The sequence below is a fragment of the Leiobunum rupestre genome, chromosome 11 (assembly GCF_980474605.1).
Source record: "Leiobunum rupestre chromosome 11, qqLeiRupe1.1.hap1, whole genome shotgun sequence".
Lineage (NCBI taxonomy): Eukaryota > Metazoa > Arthropoda > Arachnida > Opiliones > Sclerosomatidae > Leiobunum > Leiobunum rupestre.
In genome coordinates, this window is record NC_143394.1 from 51,688,357 (window position 1) to 51,713,705 (window position 25,349).

The 25,349-nt window shown below is 35.2% G+C and overlaps 1 protein-coding gene across 16 annotated transcripts in view; it reads left to right on the forward strand.

Moving 5' to 3' along the window:
• The first annotated feature begins 3,644 nt into the window (after window positions 1-3,644).
• LOC149923255 (uncharacterized) overlaps window positions 3,645-25,349 on the forward strand; it is a 29,275-nt gene continuing 7,570 nt past the window's right edge. For 10 of the 16 annotated variants that reach the window (XR_016477152.1, XR_016477153.1, XR_016477149.1 and 7 more), the window contains exons 1-4: window positions 3,645-3,883; window positions 4,121-4,436; window positions 4,522-4,715; window positions 19,853-19,928. Coding sequence is in view for 8 of the 16 variants with exons in the window: in XM_090162561.1 (XP_090018687.1) it covers window positions 4,644-4,715; window positions 19,853-19,928 (148 nt within the window). In the remaining 8 variants the exon portion in view is untranslated. Of the gene's footprint in view, window positions 3,884-4,120; window positions 4,437-4,521; window positions 4,716-19,852; window positions 19,952-25,349 lie in introns of those variants that run through there. The other 6 variants (XM_090162565.1, XM_090162566.1, XM_090162567.1 and 3 more) reach the window with 3 other exon arrangements.

Sequence of the window (25,349 nt, forward strand, 5' to 3'; positions counted from 1 at the left end):
AGGGCTAACCACTCTTAGAAAGTCTGTACACCGGATTACGCTTAGATTAGCACTGCCAAAGGCAGGGACTTCAAAGATTACGCGTAATCCCATTAGTACAGTCAAAGGTACGGCTCTGTACACCGATTACGTGGAGTGATCAGCCCCTCGCATTTTTTTTAGGTTTTCCATTGGCTTAAATCCATACGTTTAGTAGCCAATAGCTAGGGAGACTCCCAAAATTACAACGATGAATAAAAAGGTTAAAATCTAAGGTCGTCCACCTTTTTTTTACTGGTTCGTGGTGAAACAAACTGTTAGTGAATCTTTTTTGAATGAAATAAAGGTACAGTGGCATACTTATGAGTAATTATGTTACATATGGTAATATGTACGCGCAATTAAATAAAAGCGTTGGCCTTTCCGCTTCTTCGATAATTAAGCGCCACACTTATTTATTACTTTTGGCCATACACGGCTTCGATGAGAAAGTGCCGCTTCTCTCTCGTTCCGTGCCGGAAATAAGAGGTCTTAGTTAAGTTACCTGATACTGCACCGCGTTATTTCAACCTATAGAAGAGCAGGAAATGAGGTTTTGTCGCCACTACTAGGTAACTGTTTCTCAATTTATTTGCTCTTCGTCTTTTCATTTGGAATTTACTATTGCTCTTATCGTTTTACCGTTTAAAAAAACAGTGGAAAAATAACTGGAAACAATTGGGTTCAAGGCGCCTTACCGAACTTCACATTACCGGTTGTTTGGTGGTTTTGTTACAGTATACATAAACACTGAGATTAAACCTTGGGCACGTGCATCGGGAATATTTTGGATAAACGCCATTTGTATTTGATATCATAATTTCAGCTTTTCCGCGGCTTTTCTAACGGTAACGTTTTTTTATTTAATTAAATATTTTGCAATTATTATATATATTTTATTGCATTGTACTTATATATAGATATATTAGCAAAGTACCTAGTATATTAAAACAATTGCGCGATGTCGGCCAAAATCATGAAACAGACGGTGGAAATTTCTAAAGAGAGACGCCACCGTACGACGAATATTGCGAGTTCATTCATTAATATGTCTCGTAATTCTGGACAGGTGAGAAATATTTTATTACATAAACATTTATGCGGATACTTAATGCTCGGTTTAAACGGAACAAACGAACCAGTAACGGCTTGGAGAGATATAAGAGCTATTCAACCCATAAAAAGTCGTTTCGTAAATCAGTCTCAATTTAAAGAAATTATTCGCGAAATAAACCCAGAAAGGATTTATTTAAACGACGGAGAACCCTTAAAACCGCTTACGGGTTATTCCCTCGATGTGTATACCGATTCGTTAATGGAAGTTTTATCTCGTATTAAAATAAATCAAACCGACTCTTATAAAAAAAAACCGATTGGATATGTTAACAAACCAGATCTCTCCTTTCACCAAGTTCGAGAATTAGATTCATCGATTACTTACGAAGATTATAAAACGATATATAAAAATATAAAATAAATTTTTATTGAAATTAAAAGTACGTGATACGTACTACTTTCAGATTAGACATTTTTTTTTGGGATAAATGATATTTTCATCCACCCTATTAAACCGATTTCTGGCAATTTCCGCTCAAAGGTTGCTATAAGGTTTAAATGGTTTCCTCGCCTAATTTAATTTTTGGGATTGGTTTATAATAAAGAGTAAATAAGTATTCATTAAGTCATACGTAACACACAGACTGGGAATGACAATCAATTTTTTGGAATTTCGGTTTCACTATTATTTTAGTAACAGAGTGAGGAGGTCTAGTCGCTTGTCTTTTAGCGAAAATCTTCGGCTTAAATAGTGCTCTATGGAGTCGAAGTCAACTTAAATTTTACAATAAACCAATAGTTAGAGGATTAACAAAGTATAACGGGTTTAATGAAACCATTTAAGATAGAAACATTGATATTAATAAAATTTAAATAATCGAACATGAATAATACGGAACAAATAATACATTAATTAGCGCGCACAGCTCAATGAAAATAATGAGGGGGGGGGGGTGTTGGAAAATTACTGAAAAAAAATACAAAAAAAAGGTAGCTTTGTCTTTTGACACATCCTGTATAATCCTCTGGCGAGTGTAGGCTTGTAAAAGTAAGAGACGGTGACGTAAGAGTCACATTTAATCAATAAGGCCCCGCTACTTAATAAAAAGAGCTATTAATCCGACGGTTTAAGTGAATTTGGGAAGCCTAAGATGTTAATTGTACAGATTTTGTAGTGCGGACTAATCAACCATCAAAAAAGCTATAAAAGATACTCATAAAATATGCCGTCTATCAATGTTGGCCGTATGGCCTAGAAAACTCTACGTTTATTTAAAAAAAGAAAGCGCGTGCCCGTGTTCGGAACATTGTAGTAAATGGTCCGTCACCTTAAACGATTCGATCACTTTCAAAAGTTATTGCGTTAAACGCGTCCCGTGGTCGGATTTATACGTGATGATGGGAAATGAAGATACCAATTGCGTGGAGTGTTTAAAATCACCCAGAGAATGTTTAGTTTGTTCTCAGTGTTACGATTGTTCTAGAAGCGTAGTGTATTGTAGAAAGCATAAAGTATGTCATCACAAACGAGTAGTATCGTTCGCCCGTAATTCCGTTTTATCAGATTCCAAAATAAAGAACTGTAAGAGGATAAAACTTCTGTAATAAAAAAATGCATAATTGCATGATGATATTTCTTTCAATTGTTTCTTTTTAAATAAATATCCGCGCATGAGGGTGGGAAAGTGTCCCTTACCAAAAATGGGAGTCTTACTTTATAGTCGCCAATGAGTCTCAATGTAGGATCAAGGATTTTTAAGTAATATGTGGGGTCAGTCCCCCCTATTATCGGACGCCCCTTTTATCGGACACATTTCTTTGCTATTTTATTTTAAATTCTCCCGAACTAAAAAAAACGAAACAAAATATTTTTTGGAAAGAAAGGAACCCCATCTACATTATGAAATAGGAAGCCTGAGCCCTGAGGTTCGGCGCAATGCTTCCACTTTGAGGGTATTTTACCCTTTTTCGCGTAAAATTGACCTCGAGAGGGATTTTTTTTTCGAGACTGAGGGTAATGGGGAAAATGAGGGTATTTCGAACATTTCATGGGAAATTTAAGGGTATTTAATTTTTTTTTAAATAATCTACCATGAAATATAATTTCCCTTTTTGACAAAGTGTAACTAAGTTGGCCGTAAGAGGAAAACCTTTTAGGTTCTTTCTCTGTTGTCAGTTTTGCCGATTGGAGCAGACATAAATATAGTTTTCGTCCCTACCATTTTTGTAAAAATTAAAGAAAAAACTGACTACGGATGCAGCCATAAGAGGCGCCTCAATACAACTCCCCTTCCCTTAATCCTCCGCGGTTTAAATAGAAACTTCAACGACTGGGTTGGCAGCTATTCACTCTTTTTCGCGCCTTTATTATTTTACCCCCTCTTATACTTGCCTCCCGGTCGTCGGTTATTGCCTCTGCCCTCAGCGGGGATTCCACCTTGCTAGCATCCACTCTTTGTGGCTCCCGTAATGGGGGATGGGGCTGCAAGGGGAAAACAAAACATGGACGCGGCCAGGAAAATAGCGCGAAAAAAGAGTGTATAGCGCTAGATCAAAGTTGGCCGTGGTGACGAGTGTCGCATTACTTGCCAATGCCAAAGTGAAACTAAACACTTTCTCCGAATCTCCGCAGACAACGCCCTATTTACTTCGTTATTTCAAATTTGTTTGGAGCCTGGAGGCGGAATACTTTCCAAAGGTGAAAAACCATAATCCATAATTATGAATTTTCATTTTACAGTGATTTCTATCGAACGTGAGATAAGATGCAAGTCGAGGAACAGCCTGCCTATTGGAAATTGAGGACCAAGTAAGCCAAAACATATTTAAATATTGGGGCTGGAAACAGGGCCGTTTTAGTCTTTCAGTAGGCCTTAGGTAAAAATTTATCATTTAACGACTTTCCGGAATTTAGCAGACCCTTTTAATATGGAATTGAACTTTCCGTAGGCCTTAGGCAATAATCTCTCATTTAGCGACTTTTCAGACCTTCGTAGGCCCATCCATATGGAATAGTAGGCCCTAATGTCTCCTAAAATTTTCGTAGGCCGAGGACCTAGTCACTTTGCCTAGTCTGCCCTATGTATAAGGCAGAGATTGCTGTGGGCGTCATCTAATCGATAGGAGGAAACATGCCATTGGTTTTGTTTATCGTTGTCTTAACTCTTAATGTAGTGTTTATTATAACCACAGTTTTATCTTCCATTTATGTAATTTTTCAAAACCAAGCAATAAAACGCCATGCATACCAAGATTACGTTCAGTTTGACGATTGAAATCCTGGCCCAAGATCATGCACGTTGACATTTCATATAGAGATTGCTGCGTGTGTGAATCCACCAAAAGGAGGAAACATTCCATTGGTTCGTTTACCGTTGTCTTCAATCTTAATGTAGTGTTTATTTTAACAACAGCTTTATCTTCCATGTGCGTAATTTCAAAACCAAGCAATGAAAGGCTATGAATACAAGATTATGTTCGGTTAGACAATGGAAACAATCGGTGGTGTCTCTTGCGACGGGGTCATGGGGACAGCCTAATACCCGCAAAACCAAAGTGACTTAACTGTGATGAAAGTTGTGATTCCCAATGCCAAAGCAAGCAGAGATTCGAAAGGCAAAACGACGTCCTGGATACCAGAGGTAATGGTTTTTCATTTTTAATATTTATGCTGGTTAATTTTCTTAGAAACATAGACCTGAGTATCAACTAAGTTCTAAGATTTTTACCAGAAATGTAAACTACGCGTGGGACCTATAAATGGGTGCATATTTGAAAAATATCTCAGATGAAATACGAGAACTTAATTAAGGCTATAGCTTTTAATAATAGGAGAAATATAAGTTATTCATGTGGTAATGTTTTTGTAAGAACCATAGTAGATTCCTCGAGAGATGTGTATATAAATAACAGACAAAGAATAGACTAACATGGGAAAAACGAAAATGTCAGCTCGTAGTTGACATCTCATATAGTTTATAGCCATTAGTGTACGATATTGTTACATAAGTGTGACACTTATTACTTTTCACATCCACAAGTTTTACTGAGATCTATTCGCTACATTACGCAGAGGATTAGAAGGAGACCAAAATTTAATCAATAAGAGAACTATAGGATGTTGGGGTGGGGTTGGTAAAGCGATTAAGTTGGAATTTAAAACTTTTAAAATGGGGTGAGTTTTTTGAATGAGTATTATCCCTAGGACGATTCTTTAAATTCCTAGATTTTATTGCAATTTGGATAACGTGGGGCCGATGACGAAAAAGAAAGAATGTGGAAATGCAAAACATTACTAACCTCCTTTTTTATTTTAGGTATTTTCGCCGTATTTCAACGCATTTTAGGGGTTTTGGCGGGAAAATAGGTTCGGTTAAGTTATTTATATTATTAGGTTAGTTGGATTAATATCGGGTTGACGATACTTGATGTGTCAGGCTTGGTGCTGTCCTCTAGGTTGCGTTATAGATGGCCCCCTAGCTTTTTTTAGTATGGATTGGGGAGGCGCCGCGCGCCAATACTTAGAATACATTAGACGTTATATAAGTCAACATCACACAGAAGACATATAATATGACATATTATGGTTAAAAAAAAGCCTAAATTGCGTTGAAATGCGGGCAAAATTCCCAACCCTTAAAAGTTAGTACTGTTTTGCATTTCAGTCTTTTTCTTTTTCGTCATCAGTCCTACGTTATCAGAAAAGTATTAAAATCTAGGAATTTAAAGAATCGTCCTCGTCATCAGTCCTACCTCATCCAACACGTACACAAATCTCGAAATATGAATGTTCCCTTGTATAAATTGCTGGCAAGTAACAATTTTACATTGATCATATCTTTTTAAATAATAAATTGCGGTTAAAACTTTTTGCATTACTGTAATCCTTGACAAATATCAAACCAAAAAACAAAAGTACCTATTGTCAAAAAAATCCCCTCATTTTTAGATAACACTACAAAAAGAACTGGATAAGAGGGTCCAGTCGAAAGTTTAACATTAAATTTACGATTACTTTTTTTAACTTCAAAAACAATTCTCAATTATGTATCTTTAGAGTCCCCAGAAATGAATCTCCCTTATAAGACTTAAGTGAAGTCTTAAATGACTTGTTTTAATATAATATTGTAACTCATAGTGGAATCTTTTTTTTTTTTTTAATTCCCAAAATATACGTCTTCAAATATGAGACTAGCTTAAAGGACTCTTATTTTAATATAATATTGTAATTCATAATCAAATCTCAAATAAGCCTCTTTCAAGTTCCCAAAAATTAGTCTCCCCATATGATACCAAAGTGAAGTCTTAAATACCTCTTATTTTAATATAATATTGTAACTCATAATCAACTCTCAAAGTCCCAAATGCTTGTATTTTTCCCCTTTCTCCTAAGATGAGTTTAAATTGGAAAAATACAGGCAAGAATGTAATTATTTATACTCGGGGAGAATGAATATGTCGAGACTATCGACGGACACGTTGAGCCCCTAACCCCGTCACGCTAAGGGGGGGGGGGGGGGGGAAGGAGGCGGTCTTATTTTTTTGCGTCCTCGCAGCAGCGTTAATCGCGTCGAAAAACGTAATTTTTAACAACTAATGAGATTGCAGTATTATTTGATTTTATTAAAGCGGAGGAGCATACCGGGGGCCCCAACGGGTGGAATTGGAGAAACGCTAAAAATAATCTCGACATATTCATTCTCCCTGAGTATAAATAAATACATTCTTGATACGGGCATATTTCTCAACGCACCACCCTACAACTCCTTCAAATTTTTGCAATACCCTTTAAAACACCCTGTATATGAACAAAATGAATAGACCCCTTAATAAAACGTAAGATGATAATGTATCTAAGTAGACTCATTTTAGTTTAAAAAAAAAACGTTTTTAAATCTAGGCTAGTTGTGCTTAAAATTAGATAAGGGTAATTGGGTGATTTGAAAATGTAATTATTATTAATGTTAGTGTACTTAGTCGAGTTATTTAAAGCAGAAAATAGTTAATATATAATATCAATTTTTTTGGATTGAAGACATGCTCCATGTTTTCAGAGTTTCAGCTGTAGGGTGAAATTCCATTCTTTTGTTTACAAAAGCAATTTTTGTTTTAAATAAACGATTTTCTTTTCTTGTTTATCTGTTTGTTTTGAGAATAGGCCTGTTTGAGTTAAGCCCTAATTTCATTTCTTTATTAGTAGGGTGGGATGGTTTAAGGTTTGATTTCCTATTGTTTAGTTCTTTTTATCCAAATGGGAAATCAAGAATTGATCTATTTATAAACAGGGTGTTAACTGAAAAATGAACCAGAGCGTATATCTCACAACGTGTTTTAGCTAAGATTTTGAAATAGAGCGCTGAGGGGGGGGGGGGGGGTTAACCGACTATGAAAATTTTAATGACCTTGAACCATGTCTTCGAGGTAATTCGAAACTTACCTTGAAAAACATAGGACTTACGAAATTGGTTCCAATTAGAAAAGTGTTTCGCGTCACATTTTATGGCTAACTAGCTTTAACCGAATCTGATTTTCTAAATAGGAAGTCGAGATCAAAGATAAGTAAACCCTAAAATGAATTGCGATAGAGACCAGGTTAAAATCTTAGCTACAAAACGTTTTGAGATATTCGCACTGGTTCATTTTCCAGTTAACACCCTGTATAGAGATAATGTTTATATACTGTAAGTCACGTCGCATCATTAAAAAGGAGGCGTTCTTATTTAACGCGTCACTCACGCGGATATACGTATATTACCGCAACTGCATCAAGAGGATGTAATTTTTAGGGAGCCAATAACGCGCCGCCTGGAATTGATTGAATTTTAAAGACCGAGACCAGAGCGAATTTCCACCCCTCTTATCCTGTACTTAATTTTTTGACGAGTGACAACTGATTGACATCTCTGACAACTTGAATGACCGCCTGGACAATCCCATGTATTGTAGCTTACCTCTTTTTTGATGCTCATTTTATATCTTATCCTAGAGCTGCAAGGGAGCCAAGGTGAAAATCGACGGAATATAAACATCCTCTCTATAATATAAATAGATCAATTCTTGGTGAAAATCTTATAATTCTGAGTTCTTTTTTCTTTATTCACGTTAGAAGGGGTGAGGATGGGTATTTTATTTAGTGTTAGTTTTTTTTCAATTTTAAGATTTATTGACAATGATTTAATTTTATTTTTATATATTCACTTATCGGAGTAATACGCGATGCTTACAACGTATGACCAAATATTACAAATAAGTGTGACACTTATCGGAGTAATACGCGATGCTTACAACGTATGACCAAAAGTTACAAATAAGTGTGACACTTATCGGAGTAATACGCGGTGCTTACAACGTATGACCAAAAGTTACAAATAAGTGTGATACTTGTCGGAGTAATACGCGATGCTTACAACGTACGACCAAAAGTTAAGAAGAAAAAATTAAAAACCAGTTTTGTCCTTAAGAAAAGTCAATAAAATATTTTTTGTTTTTTATCTCAAATTTGACCTTGAATATGACCTTTGACCTCGATGCTTGACCCCTGATCACACCCAATAAGCCTCGGTCTATCACCCAAACAAGTTTGGACACGATCGGGCAAGCTCGGACCGAGATATCAGCGCTCGTGTATGACCCCCTCCCCCCAATTACTACTGATCATTTACTTCTGGTTACACATTTTTTTTATTCTTAAACAATGCTAAACTTGTTTATTAAAAATAATAAAATTTAATAGTAAATAAATTAGATATTATATTGTTTAATAATTGTTATATTCTATACAAACAATTTTTTTTAAATAATAAACAATACAAGAAATATTATACGTTAAATAAAACTAACAAATTAACTTAACAAACAATAAAGAATTAACAAAAAGGATATAAATAATTTAAAGGCTAAAAAATAAAAAACACAAAATTAAAAATATTATAAGTGTATAATTAAAAATAATTATAATTACATCAATCCGTAGAAGATATTTTTCTGCTTCGGTACAAAACGATGTATCTGGTTTGAAATTCGGGCTAGAATTTTTAAATATTAATTAATCTATTTAAATAAATGTATTGAAAAATATTTACCACAACAATTCTTTGATTTTCTCTTGCTGCTCCATCATTGAGCGAACAAATACACTATTTTTGATCTTAATTGCCTCTGATGAATACATCTCGAGAATGTCCGCATTGATTAAAACAGATCGTACTTTATGTTGGACAGAGCCAACATGTTGGATTTGGTCTAGTAAATGTAGTTCAGACTGAAACTGTTTTAAATTATGTTGATTCCACCACGAAATTTGGTTAGCATTGCAAAAGATGTGCATATATTTGCTTGATAAATGTAGAATTTCGTAGCTAAACCAGCCGTATAACATCGATTTAGTATGGAATAATAGTTCATCATACACAATTCCTGGATGGCCACATTTAAAACTTTTATCATGAACAGAAAATGAACAAAATGTTTGTGTTTGCTCAATTCGTGAATCATAGGGCGCAATAAATAAGGTGGGGTTTAATTTAAACGAATATTTAAAAAATGGGCATTTAAAAATAATTGAACCATATGGCTCGATTAAAATTTTTGACTCTAGAAATACACTATGTAAACAATATTCTTCTAATTTTGTACAAATATTTTGTTTTTTAAAAAGATTAAAAGTTCTTACTACTCGAAGAGAGAGAAATTTTAACGATCGCGGCAAAGGAACTACAGGTTCTAGATAGAAATCACCACTCGCCATGATTTTAGATTTATCCTGGTAAAAATTCTCTACATTGAGATTTTATAGCCTAAGCTCGACCTAGATTTTAAGAATGAATATGTCGAGACTATCGACGGACATGTTGAGGCCCTAACGCCGTCACGCTAGGGGGGGGGGGGGAGGAAAAAAGGAGGCGGTCTTATTTTTTGCGTCCTCGCAGCACTATTTTCTCAAAATTGTTCCTATAAATTCCTATTTTCTCGAAATGTTCTAGTTTTTTCTATAGCTATATCCAGAAATTCCTATAATTTCAATATACACCTATAATTTCCTATTTTTTTTCAAAATTGTTCGTATAAATTCCTATTTTTAGCTAAAATGTTCCTATAAATTCCCATTTTTAGCTACAATGGTCCTATAAATTTCTATTTTTTGGCTAATAATGTTCCTATAAATTCCTATATTTTCTATGAAATTTCCTATAATTCCTATAATATTTACAAAAAAATCGCTGGGAGCCCTGGGAAATGCAAAACATAACTAACTTACTTTTTTATCCAGTCGAAATTTTAACATTAAATTTACGATTACTTTTATTTTAACTTCAAAAGCAACTCTCAATTATGTATCTTTCGAGTCCCCAGAAATAAATCTCCCCATCTAAGACTTACAAGGGTATTTTATTTAGGGTTAGTTTTTGTAAATTTTAAGATTTAGTGTCAACGATTTCATTTTATTTTTCTATATTATTATAAGTATTTCTGGTTCCCTTAGTAGTGATCGTTGTTCCACATCAGGGACGTGACAATTAAGGCTTTTAATTCCTTGTGTAAATGATAGACTGAGTAATTAAGCTCGTAAGTTATTTATTTTTAATAATTTATTAGTCTATTTATTATGGTATAATTTAGAGGTGGTTTTAACCAACACCATAAGGGTGTTTTGAGCAGTGGTCTAAAAAAAGCGGTGATTCGGTGAAAACAATTTGGGAAGTGACTGGGTCGAATTAAGGTTGAAAATAAGCTAGTTGTCATTCCGTTTAATTTTTTAATTCGCCCTCTCAAAATGTTTTTGGAGAGATTGATCTGCTACAAATTTCGGCGACATATTTTATAAATCTTTCGTCTACGGGTATTATATAGAAGCATCTCGCGTTATAGGCTATCTCGTCTAAAGGTCCCGGCATATTTACCACGTGAGTGTATCCGCGCTTAAATATAGATTCAATTTCGCGTCTTATAGAGTCTACCTTGCCTCCATTAGCGTATCGTTTTATTTTACACCCCAAATTGGGTAATATTTCTTTTCGCGGCTCCGGCAGTGGAAAATTATCGGAAATATAAATGATTCCAGACATTGGGCGATGTTTAACGTTCAATCTAATAGCGCCCGATTCATATACACGTTGTCTGATTTTAAGCCTCCTCAACCGTGCACTAATGATCAAAACATAATTGAATCCGACAATTGTTTATGTCAATTAATAAATGGTTTCTATTTTACCAAAGAAGCTAGGTCTGATGAAAAACTAAGATACACCGAAACGGATGTATCATCAGTTGTTCGGACCATTTTATTTACCCATTTATTTAAAACGTCGCCCAAAGAATCGGTTTTAGAGATAGTTAATACCGGTTTAGTCACTGTTGATCTATCAGAAGAGTTAATTCGTAACGTATCTTTAAATGAGGCTATAGAGCTCGTTGATTCCTTGCTGGGAAGTGGATTTTGTAATATCGCCAAACGACCCGTAGCTCGCGTTTATAGCGAATACATGAATGAGTGGCGTTATTTCCCTTTCGGCCATCCTATTACGGTACCAAGCGCTTCAGATTATATTAAATTATGCAGATTTGTCAACGCCCCTCTTTCTAATTACAGTGGTTCTACCCAATTTATACTTAAAAATAGTACCGACCGTAAAATTCCGCTACAAGGACCCGTAAAACATTTAATTATAAAATGAGTTTATCGTTAGATTCGTGGGAGAGCGTCATCGAAATGACAAAACGCTTTTATAATCCGTATACGAGTCTGTACTTTTCGGATTACCACGTCTTGATCGTTTGCGATATGATCAGTCTCATCACGGGTCTTCAAACTTATACTCTAGTTAAAACGAATGTCACGCTGCCGGAACCGATATGTACTTTTAAGGACGCCATTTTCATATCAATACCTCTATTGGCTTTATATATTAATCAACCCATCGAAGTACCAGATAATAAAGTTAAATTTGTAAAAGATTTCGATATATTTAAAAGTGTATTATCAGTAATTGAGGAACCTGAAAAAATTAGCGCGCAATGTGATAAAAACCCTGAATCGGTTATTGGAAAATTGACCGTTCAACAAAGTATTCGGTTTCAACATTTACTACGAATAGTTTTAATGGTACAACATTGGTATAGACACCACACTCTTGGGAATTCGTATACCGATCATACACAATTTAAAGATATCGAAAGGGCTAAAGCGCCTCAAATATAAATATTTTTTTTATGATTAACTTACTGATCGTAGCTCTCGTAGGGGCTGGGGGGGGGGGGGGTTGATTCGGTAATTTCCCATTTTATTTTAAACTGAAGAATTCCGAGTATTCCGGCTACATTTAAATAAACAACTCCATGAACCGAAGTTATCAGACTGCTATACTCCCCATGTTGGAGGCGTTTTCCTCATGAAAACACATTTTGACCTCGAATTTGAAATTTTGCACGCTCCTAGGCCGAAACAAAAAACGTTTTGGTTTTTATGAAACTATATTTTATACATAGAAATAGCTATACTCGCAACTCCCAAGTGCAATTTATCGGGTCAAAACACGCGGATGGAAATTTGCTTTTATTTGACTCGATTTTCTCATCATTTTCATAAGGAAAACGCCCTCCGATTCTGAGCGCTATTTCGATATCAGATCAGGAAAAAAGAAACAAATCCGCACTACCCAAAATATCTTTTTTTTTTGCCCGAGCGATAAACAAAAATAAGGGTAAAAGTTAAGGACTTTTAAAAATAAGCTAAGAAGTTAGGAGAAGGTCGTGGATTTTAAATGCGTTCACTATACTTTATATGCGAGTTATATGCCACGAGAGAGCGCATACAGGGTGTTGTCGGGGGTGAGTGGAGAAGGTATGCCTGTTTTCCCATTTTCCAACGGTGAGTTAAAAGAGCGCCAGAGAGCTTCCAAGTGTGGCCTACTAGCCCCTGGAAGTAGGCTGCGACAAACGCAATACCAAGCAGTGGGGACTTTAAATACTGTTTAAGTTTGCTTTTGTACGCTGGTTAGCTCGATTTGTTTACAAAGTCCTTTTTTACATATCACATGAACCCAAACCTTAATGTTCGCGTTTCCCTGGCTGCTTGGTTTTGCGCTGATTGCAGCCTACTTCCAGGGGCTAGTAGGCCACACTTGGAAGCTCTCTGGCGCTCTTTTAACTCATCGTTGGAAAATGGGGGAAAAACAGGTATACTTCTCAACTCACCCCTACTCATCGGTCCAGGCATTTTTCTGAAAAACGATTTTTTGTAGGGTATGTTTAAATTTAAATTTCAGATCAATCCGATGAGATTTCACGGTTTTCAAAAATTGTTTCAATTGAAAAGTTGTTCAGCATAAGCAAAAACATACAAATAATGTCGATTCGTTCAGTAATAGGCATATTTTACAATTAGATTTAAGACCATGAAAAAAAAACAAGCCTGCACTACCCAAAATATCTTTTTTTTTGTCGGAGCGATAAACAAAAACCAGGAAAAAGTTAAGGAATTTTAAAAAATAAGCACAAATAACTTTTCGGGTGATTTAAATAATATTGGGCGCCTTTTTCTTTTAAATGAGAATGCTGAGAAGGAACTACCATCCTACGTGGAAAGTTCTTTTATTAGCACCAAATACGGAAATAACTAATATAATCGTAAATTCAAGTCAATTACTTCTTGGGTTCTTTTATTTATATGGTCTTTGTCGAACCAGTCTTATCTTGAAAGAATGTAGTGTTATGATAATAGGGAGTGTCATGCTTATATTCTATTTATGGTGCTTATAGCGCTACATACATAGTGCTTTTAGTGTTTATCACTTCTGGACATACACGGCTTCAATAATCTCCATCACCCACTAGGCTCACACTTATTTATTACTTCTGGCCATACACCCACATTTAAGAAGTGTATGTTAAAATCCCATAGAAAGTGTAAAATGTCTTAACTTGTAGATACGCTTAATGTAAACGATATACCTAATATTTGTAATGAAGATGAAAAATGCATGGTTAAACTTTTTTATTTACTTTCTAAATTAAAAAATAAATAAATAAATAAATAAATAAATATCTTGTTATTCATACTATATCAGTCTATAATTGCCCACCAATTCAAAAAATGCAAATGAGCTCCATCGTTTCGAACACCTCTTCAGGTGAGTCCCAGTTAGTTAGTGAATCTTTTTTGAATGAAATAAAGGTACAGTGGCATACTTATGAGTAATTATGTTACATATGGTAATATGTCTGAGCAATTAAACCAAAGCGCTGGCCTTTCCGCTTCTTCGATAATTAAGCGCCACACTTATTTATTACTTTTGGCCATACACGGCTTCGATGAGAAAGCGCCTCTTCTCTCTCGTTCCGTGCCGGAAATAAGATGTTTTCTAGTACTCTGATTGGTCTCTCTCTTTACTCTCTCGTTGCGCGCGGTCTTATTTAAGTTAACCGATACTGCTTCGCGTGATTTGAACCCTAAAGAGCAGGAAATGAGCCTTTGTCGCCACTACTAGGTAACTGTTTCTCGTTTTCTTTTCTTCTTCGCCTGTTCATTTGGTATTTGTTATTGCGTTTATCGCTTCACCGTTTAAAAAAAAACTAGTGGAAAAATAACTGGAAACAATTGGGTTCAAGGCGCCTTACCGAACTTCTCATTACCGGCTGCTTGGTGGTTTTGGGTTCCGGTAGTTACAGAATACATCAGCACTAAGATTAAACCTTTGGCACGTGCATAGGGAATATTTTGGATAAACGCCATTTGTATTTGATATCATAGTTTCAGCTTTTCCATATTTAAATGCACTCCATTTAAAAAGGATAATACCCATTGTATAATACCAGGGGGTAAGCGCGTCAGCAAAAACGCAACGGGTGCCTTACGCGGCCGTCACTTCTCCTCCGGCTGAGGGGGAGTTACACGCGTGGCTAGACGAAACTTGAAATCGCACAGTTGCGACAGAAAGAAAAATAAACAAACAACAAGCTATCTTGTGACTAGATTTAAGGCTTGTATATAGTTCTCTTCGCTATATTTTGACGACTATTTTGAAATGACCGTCAGTGGCAGAGATGTGTATTATTTCAAAGAAAAAAAAGGGTGACTCACTTTCTCTTTGTTAAGTCAGTTTTTTAGGTTTGTAGAGCCTATTTCAAAAATCCTTTACCATTTTCAATTTTTCATATATCTTCATTTTCCAGTCTGTTTTCGTACGATAAAGCAGCAATTTAGAACTCGCGATCATAGTTGAATCATATATAAAGATTGCAAAATAGTGTAAGATTAAATTAATTTTGAGACCTCGGTTGATACAACCTAGTTTAAAATGAGTTTGAGAAAAACCCCATTTGGTTTCCAAAAGCGGAGAAAAAGCAAAATGGAAGATACTCTAATTAAGAGCCAATCTGGATCTATTAAACAATATTTTGAGTCCACCCTAATGACTAGCGATGCCGTTTAATCTCGTGATAGTTTCGAATTGGTAGGTAATAAGCCCCGAAATAGTTTTTTTCCTGCTTCGTGGGTGCGTGCTTACAGCAGCCTACTTCCAGGGGGTAGTAGGTTAAACTTTGAAGCGCTCTTTAAACTCGTCGCAGAGAAACGCGACAAAAACCTGCTTATTTCTCAGCTCATCCCCTACAACCACCAGAAATTTCTGTACTGACCCTGTTGACAAAGTAACGTTGTTAGTTATAGTAGTAGTGTAGTTTCAGATGGTTACCAGCGAAAACGCATGTTTGAAATTCGAAAATAACTAGCTAATGTTTATAATAGTTATTTTTATCTCCTTATATAATAATGCATAAATATTTTCATACATAGTTAGCATTATTTACATTTTTGAAAGCATTTCAATTTTGAATGGGCCTTGGCTGTATCACTCGGCGATTTGCAAAGAATAAGAGGAATAAGCCGAGAGTTATTAGTCTTTAGTCGCGTAATAATTTACAATGGCGAAACAGACCATTATTTAAAAAACGCATTAGGTAAATAGGTAGTGTCATACTTATGTTGATTATGTTACTTATGGTCAAAGTAAATATATTAAAAATTGGTGGGCAAGAGGGGCACCAAATTGTAGTGCCTACGTGGGAAAAATTGCTGACCGAGAACTTCTCTAGTTCCGCGAGACCGTAACGGTACCCGCACTTCGCGGTCGAGAATCTCGCGGCTTCACTGATTCTCACCACAGCAACTTCGCATTTTTTAAAGGCCGACCCGGGACAACTTAGAGAGTGTCTTCGACCTTGTGGAATAAAGGGGGTCCCAAACCAGATCTGGCCAAAAGCCGCGAACATCCTGGTTTGGTCCCCAAAAAATCAAGGTATGCAATTATGTCAAGCCTGGCGCCACCGAGACGCCAGGCATGTATCACACATAACTTGAAGCTATTTCTAAAAATATAACACAAAAAGGAGAAATACTCCGAATAAGATAATTGGCAACCCTCAATTCGGACTTGTTGTAAAAGAAACTACAGGGAAAGAAAGAAACGGTTTTAGGGGGTTCGCGGTGAATTGAAACTTTATGTGGGTGCAATCTGATTTTACACTGATTCATAATATGCAAAAATATTTTTAAGATATTCGATGGGGAATTTTTGCCGTTTTTTTTGGGCGTTTTGGAACATAATGCCTACGTTTAACTCTTTTAACCCGCGCCAAGGGTTAGAGAGCGTACGCGAATTTTCTTCGTAGTTCCTATGGGATTTGAGATACGGAGCTCAAACTTAGAATGCAAATAAAGAAGTTTACGTCTGACGCTATATGTTTAACCCTTTTGGCACGCGCCAAGGCCTAGAGAAAAATTATTCTAACCCCATCGATGGGCAACTAATATGATGGCCTTGGCCGGATTGTTCGATAAGATGTAAGCTCATGGAAAAAAAACATGCCTGCACTACCCAAATTATACGTCAGTTGGATCAAATATTAAATGGTTATGCTTAAATACGTCATACAGTTGATTTTTTACACATAGTCCACGTTTTCGTACCGCGCTTGTATTTGGTAATATCGAAAGTATTTGATTATTTGCGCATGTACAATTTTCGACTTGAGGAAATGATTTTATATAATCTATATCGATAGATCCCTCGACACAAATATTATTTTGCCCATCTGGATTATCCGGTTGGATCCCCAAATCTATACTAAGACATATCATCTTAGTTTTCCCAAATTGCGGGTTACCCAATAAATACGCCAAAACGCCTTTTTTAGGGTCGCAGTTATTTTCAACTGTTTCTCTGTTGAAAGCCAATAGATTTACACACGCGCCATTGTGAGTTATAAAAGGACTCGTATTTTTACAAATCATGTCGCATTGCGTGTCTTCTACGCTGTATACCATCGCCAGATTGCAATCTTGTTTAATTATTTCGCTTTGTGAGCCTGGAAATTTAATATCTGGTATGGGCGTCTTTATATTTCGGACCTTTTTCAAAACGATCAAAATTAATATTATAAGCCCAACTATAAGTAATAAAGCTAGGTGTATTATTTCCATGATTGTATAGTTTCCGCTTAGTTATTAAATGTATCGTTCTAACGCGCCGACTTGTCAAACGCCGATTTGCTTGGTTTTGCGCTGGTTGCAGCCTACTTCCAGGGGTTAGTAGCTCTCTGGCGCTACGAAAATGCGGCGCTCCCAGAGTTCCTATAAATTCCTATATTTTCAATATGCTCATATAATTTCCTATTTTCTCAAAATTGTTCCTATTTTAACCTCCTTGGTTCCGCTACTATCGCGGGAGCGAGGTGACGTCATTCTCTCTGGTGACATAAAATTCTTGGCAGAACCACTCTTTGAGCTCTGATTGGCTGAGATCTGGCTATCGTCTGCCACGGCGTTTGGTCCATTTGCGAGTTACACGGCAGCATTCTAGTTACCTATGAGATTTCTATGCCCTCAACGGTTGGGCTCCCAGAGTTCCTATAAATTCCTATAATTTCAATATACTCCTATAAATTCCTATTTTTTCAAGTACCAATTAAATTCTTAACCGGTGTAGCCATGTTTCTATTGTACAGGGGGTTTTTCCGATTTGATCGGCCCAGGTAATTTTCTGAAAAACTATTTAATCCAGAAATTTTTAAATTTAAATTTCAGAACAATCTGATGAGATTTCACGGTTTTGAAAAAAAAATATTTTATTTAACCGTTGCAAAGGCCCGTGCGCGCTCCCCAACAAGGGGGGTATTTTTTAAAGACGCGACGTCTTGTTTATTTTCTACTTTATCACGAGAGATGGCGCAGAAAGTTGGACGTGGTTAGGGATTTCCATAAAGTTTATTTTGGATTTTGTATGGAAACTGGGGACATTAATAAAATTATTGTGTATGAGGGTAAATAAATAATACATTTTTTAACTTTTGAAGGGTTTTTAATGTACACTGTTAAATAATAGGAAAATACATTGTTGATTCAATATTAGTAGCGGTTAAACTTTATGTACCTTTCTTGATAATGGTACGTAGTTCAAAGGTTTCTTAATGTGCAATGTATCACTCACATCTCTTGCGTAATTATATAGTAAAGGCCTTAAAAACTTTTCTAACAGTAATTTGGGTAGGTTTACATCCCCGCAATTACAAATAAGTGGTTTCACCTTGACTCTTGCGTTTCCTGCTTCTTTGCCTTTCACTTTCATTACAGTTAAGTATAGAATAGACAACCATTTTTATGTTTCACCTACAACACAAATAATTAATTAGTTAGTTATCACGACAATGAAATCTACTAGTCAATATGGAATAGATTTATCTGTGATCACTGTTAGGCTGAACTTTATATACATTTATAACCAATAAGTAAAACTATTGTTGTTGAAAAAATTTATATTTATGAAATATAAGAAGTTATTACCTTTCTTTTTTTCATATTTCTTGGTAAATAAAATTTCTTTATTGATGTTGAAACGTTAATTACATCCTAGCTCAGCGAGCAGTCCACTCCCCGGTACATCGCCACATTTGTTACATTCAATCTATGGGGATCCGTTTCCTAGGCAACGGTCCAGCTACGAGCAAACCTAGCGGATTTATTTGGCGAAGTAAAATACCAGAAAAGAAATAAAAATATCACCCGCGCACGGGCCTTTATTATAACGTAGGCAACGATTTAACCGGTAGGCGGAAGGCAAAAAAGTTTCAATTGAACAGTTGTTCAGCATACGCAAAAACAAACAAATAATGTCGATTCGTTCAGTAATAGCAGGAGTAAAATCCTGGTAATAGGCATATTTTTCAATGCAAGACCATGAAAAAAAAAAACAAGCATGCACTACCCAAATATCTTTTTTTGTCGGAGTGATAAACAAAAACCAGGAAAAAGTTGAGAACTTTAAGAAAAAAGGCTAAGAAGTCAGGAGAAGGTCGTGGAATTTAAAAAATAGGCCCAAAAGGTCTAGGAAAAGTTAGGACCTTTAAAAAAAATTACAAAAATTCAATTTTACGTCGACACCTTTTTTAAAGTAAATTTACTCTTTCTGTTTACCTAAGCAGTTTATAAAAGTACATTTTTGGTTTATGAATATACAGGTTTCAATAATTCACCTCGTGTTGCAACATGAACACCTTTTAAAATATTAAAGTAAGCCAACAAACTCTAGAACAATTTATGGTAAATGTGAAGTTAATAATAATTGAAAGCCCACTAAGACAATTTTTAAAAAGAAATAAAGTTAAATTACTTAAGTAAGAAAGTGATAGTTATATTTTAAACAACGTTATGTGGATCGTATTTTGAAAATAGCTTTCCCACTTTATTTAAATCTTTTTTTTTCAAACTTGATTTTCTTTCTGTTAGGAGTTGTTGGACATTCTACGTGACAAAGAATGTTGCAATCTGGAATCCAACATAAGTCTTTTCTTCTTGGCCAGCGGTATGACGTTGTCAATTCACCAGGTTTTAAGAATTTGATATATTAATATAAATTATTTTTATAAACTGGTAAGGTAAACAGAATATATTTTTTTTCGAAGGTGGTGTTCAAGTCGTAAATCACGGCCAACCGTGACCCGCGAATATTCAAATATCGATAAAATTGATTTTTTTTTAAAAACACGTTTTTATTTTTTTCTCGCGTTTAAAAAATAATACCTTCCAATTATATTTTTAAAAGACTTCTTACCCCATTATAAGAAAAATATAAAAAAATCAGATTATTTGAAGGTGGAGTACGCGTCGCAAATCGCGACCAACCATGACCCCCCCCCCGAATATTCAAATATTAAAAACAAAAATATTTTAAATTTAGGTTTCAGATTCAGGTTCAGCACTTCTTTTATGCCTAAAAATGTGCAGTTTCATTAATTTCGGTGAATTGGTTCAAAATATATTTGAATATATTCAAAATTTCGTATTGAAAAGCCAAAAATTTCAATTTTTGGATAAAAATTATATTTCGAAAAAACAAATTTTGTCGAGACTCAAAGTTTGAGAAACTTAGTTTCTTAACCCAGCGGTTCCCAATTTTGTTTTGCCCCAACTAATTTTTTTTAATTATCTTTAAAGACTCTTGACGCAAACAAAGATGGCCGGGCTGCGAATTCTCGGAACCCCAGGGTAATTCCGCGGAACACCTTTTGGGAACCGCTGTCTTAACCTAATGTATTTGTAGAAAAAATATTATTAAAATTAAAAATTAGGCATTTTTCCGTGTGGTCGATTTCACACGGAATGACTCGCATATGAATTTATATTCCGAGGTGTTGTGTCTGAAATGGAAAAATTTCACAAACCAAGCCAAACATCCTCCAATCCTATAAACAATCCTCACTTGTCGGAAGGATGTTTTATTAAAGCGCCTATTAAAGTCTAGCCGAAAAAGCGTTGTTATTGAACTAGAAAAATTAATAAAGTTAAACATCCGCCAGCTTTTCCCACGGTGATGATCATGGGTTGGAATTGTGAGTGGGAAGGTGATGGGGGTAGAAATCAGACATGATGATCGGCGGTATTCCGCGGACTTTCATTGGAAAGTTGCGACACGCCTTCTTCCTTTCCACGTTCTTCATTGGGCGTGAAATCAGATGGCGCATTTCGTCAACAGGGACGTATTGCGACATGTGATTTCGCGCCCAATGAAATCTCAAGAAGGCGTGTCACAACTTTCCTAGGAAAGTGCGAAGAATACTCCCATTGAATAGAGCTTTCATTTCAATCAATTCATTTCGAACTACAATACAGCGATTCAACTAGAAAATGTAAGTATAACTTAGTTGCTTAGCTGGGAAACGAACTAGATTTACGGATTTTAGCTTATCGTGTTTTACCGGGTATTTTCGAATTTGCAAATTTGCAACCTCTCGGATTTATAAGGATAGTTTAAACGACTTTCGTTCCGGACATAGTCGAATATTCGGCTTTTTGAAATTTCTTTCCAACGAGACTTAGAAATATTTTCGAATTTGCAAATTTGCAACCTCTCGGATTTATAAGGATAGTTTAAACGACTTTCGTTCCGGACATAGTCGAATATTCGGCTTTATGAAATTTCTTTCCAACGAGACTTAGAAATATTTTCGAATTTGCAAATTTGCAACCTCTCGGATTTATAAGGATAGTTTAAACGACTTTCGTTCCGGACATAGTCGAATATTCGGCTTTATGAAATTTCTTTCCAACGAGACTTAGAAATATTTTCGAATTTGCAAATTTGTAACCTCTCGGATTTATAAGGATAGTTTAAACGACTTTCGTTCCGGACATAGTCGAATATTCGGCTTTATGAAATTTCTTTCCAACGAGACTTAGAAATATTTTCGAATTTGCAAATTTGCAACCTCTCGGATTTATAAGGATAGTTTAAACGACTTTCGTTCCGGAATTAGTCGAATATTCGGCTTTTTGAAATTTCTTTCCAACGAGACTTAGAAATATTTTCGAATTTGCAAATTTGTAACCTCTCGGATTTATAAGGATAGTTTAAACGACTTTCGTTCCGGAATTAGTCGAATATTCGGCTTTTTGAAATTTCTTTCCAACGAGACTTAGAAATATTTTCGAATTTGCAAATTTGCAACCTCTCGGATTTATAAGGATAGTTTAAACGACTTTCGTTCCGGACATAGTCGAATATTCGGCTTTATGAAATTTCTTTCCAACGAGACTTAGAAATATTTTCGAATTTGCAAATTTGTAACCTCTCGGATTTATAAGGATAGTTTAAACGACTTTCGTTCCGGACATAGTCGAATATTCGGCTTTATGAAATTTCTTTCCAACGAGACTTAGAAATATTTTCGAATTTGCAAATTTGTAACCTCTCGGATTTATAAGGATAGTTTAAACGACTTTCGTTCCGGACATAGTCGAATATTCGGCTTTATGAAATTTCTTTCCAACGAGACTTAGAAATATTTTCGAATTTGCAAATTTGCAACCTCTCGGATTTATAAGGATAGTTTAAACGACTTTCGTTCCGGAATTAGTCGAATATTCGGCTTTTTGAAATTTCTTTCCAACGAGACTTAGAAATATTTTCGAATTTGCAAATTTGTAACCTCTCGGATTTATAAGGATAGTTTAAACGACTTTCGTTCCGGAATTAGTCGAATATTCGGCTTTTTGAAATTTCTTTCCAACGAGACTTAGAAATATTTTCGAATTTGCAAATTTGCAACCTCTCGGATTTATAAGGATAGTTTAAACGACTTTCGTTCCGGACATAGTCGAATATTCGGCTTTTTGAAATTTCTTTCCAACGAGACTTAGAAATATTTTCGAATTTGCAAATTTGCAACCTCTCGGATTTATAAGGATAGTTTAAACGACTTTCGTTCCGGAATTAGTCGAATATTCGGCTTTTTGAAATTTCTTTCCAACGAGACTTAGAAATATTTTCGAATTTGCAAATTTGTAACCTCTCGGATTTATAAGGATAGTTTAAACGACTTTCGTTCCGGACATAGTCGAATATTCGGCTTTATGAAATTTCTTTCCAACGAGACTTAGAAATATTTTCGAATTTGCAAATTTGCAACCTCTCGGATTTATAAGGATAGTTTAAACGACTTTCGTTCCGGACATAGTCGAATATTCGGCTTTATGAAATTTCTTTCCAACGAGACTTAGAAATATTTTCGAATTTGCAAATTTGTAACCTCTCGGATTTATAAGGATAGTTTAAACGACTTTCGTTCCGGACATAGTCGAATATTCGGCTTTATGAAATTTCTTTCCAACGAGACTTAGAAATATTTTCGAATTTGCAAATTTGCAACCTCTCGGATTTATAAGGATAGTTTAAACGACTTTCGTTCCGGAATTAGTCGAATATTCGGCTTTTTGAAATTTCTTTCCAACGAGACTTAGAAATATTTTCGAATTTGCAAATTTGTAACCTCTCGGATTTATAAGGATAGTTTAAACGACTTTCGTTCCGGACATAGTCGAATATTCGGCTTTTTGAAATTTCTTTCCAACGAGACTTAGAAATATTTTCGAATTTGCAAATTTGCAACCTCTCGGATTTATAAGGATAGTTTAAACGACTTTCGTTCCGGACATAGTCGAATATTCGGCTTTTTGAAATTTCTTTCCAACGAGACTTAGAAATATTTTCGAATTTGCAAATTTGCAACCTCTCGGATTTATAAGGATAGTTTAAACGACTTTCGTTCCGGAATTAGTCGAATATTCGGCTTTTTGAAATTTCTTTCCAACGAGACTTAGAAATATTTTCGAATTTGCAAATTTGTAACCTCTCAGATTTATAAGGATAGTTTAAACGACTTTCGTTCCGGACATAGTCGAATATTCGGCTTTTTGAAATTTCTTTCCAACGAGACTTAGAAATATTTTCGAATTTGCAAATTTGCAACCTCTCGGATTTATAAGGATAGTTTAAACGACTTTCGTTCCGGACATAGTCGAATATTCGGCTTTTTGAAATTTCTTTCCAACGAGACTTAGAAATATTTTCGAATTTGCAAATTTGCAACCTCTCGGATTTATAAGGATAGTTTAAACGACTTTCGTTCCGGACATAGTCGAATATTCGGCTTTATGAAATTTCTTTCCAACGAGACTTAGAAATATTTTCGAATTTGCAAATTTGCAACCTCTCGGATTTATAAGGATAGTTTAAACGACTTTCGTTCCGGAATTAGTCGAATATTCGGCTTTTTGAAATTTCTTTCCAACGAGACTTAGAAATATTTTCGAATTTGCAAATTTGTAACCTCTCGGATTTATAAGGATAGTTTAAACGACTTTCGTTCCGGACATAGTCGAATATTCGGCTTTTTGAAATTTCTTTCCAACGAGACTTAGAAATATTTTCGAATTTGCAAATTTGCAACCTCTCGGATTTATAAGGATAGTTGAAACGACTTTCGTTCGATTTTACGAGGTATTTAAGAAAAAAAAAAGGTGAAGCTTAAATTTCGGAGGCTTATTGTAGGACCCAGATTAATTTTATTGATTTTGAAATTTCATCCAATATTTCCTAGGACGATTTAGCTGGCGGGAAAGACGTTACATCGTGGGTCCCGTTTTTTATTTCTCATTTTTATTTTATTTCGGCCGGTCTTTATAATTAGTTACATCGTGGGTCCGTATTTATTCTCATTTTAATTTTATTTCGGTCTGTCTTTATTATTAGTTCGTTAGACAGTTTCAGTCGTTTTAATTCTGTAGTATCTCGATTTTACGAGGTATTTAAGAAAAAAAAAAGGTGAAGCTTAAATTTCGGAGGCTTATTGTAGGACCCAGATTAATTTTATTGATTTTGAAATTTCATCCAATATTTCCTAGGACGATTTAGCTGGCGGGAAAGACGTTACATCGTGGGTCCCGTTTTTTATTTCTCATTTTTATTTTAGTTCGGCCGGTCTTTATAATTAGTTACATCGTGGGTCCGTATTTATTCTCATTTTAATTTTATTTCGGTCTGTCTTTATTATTAGTTCGTTAGACAGTTTTAAGTCGTTTTAATTCTGTAGTATCTCGATTTTACGAGGTATTTAAGAAAAAAAAAAGGTGAAGCTTAAATTTCGGAGGCTTATTGTAGGACCCAGATTAATTTTATTGATTTTGAAATTTCATCCAATATTTCCTAGGACGATTTAGCTGGCGGGAAAGACGTTACATCGTGGGTCCCGTTTTTTATTTCTCATTTTTATTTTAGTTCGGCCGGTCTTTATAATTAGTTACATCGTGGGTCCGTATTTATTCTCATTTTAATTTTATTTCGGTCTGTCTTTATTATTAGTTCGTTAGACAGTTTTAAGTCGTTTTAATTCTGTAGTATCTCGATTTTACGAGGTATTTAAGAAAAAAAAAAGGTGAAGCTTAAATT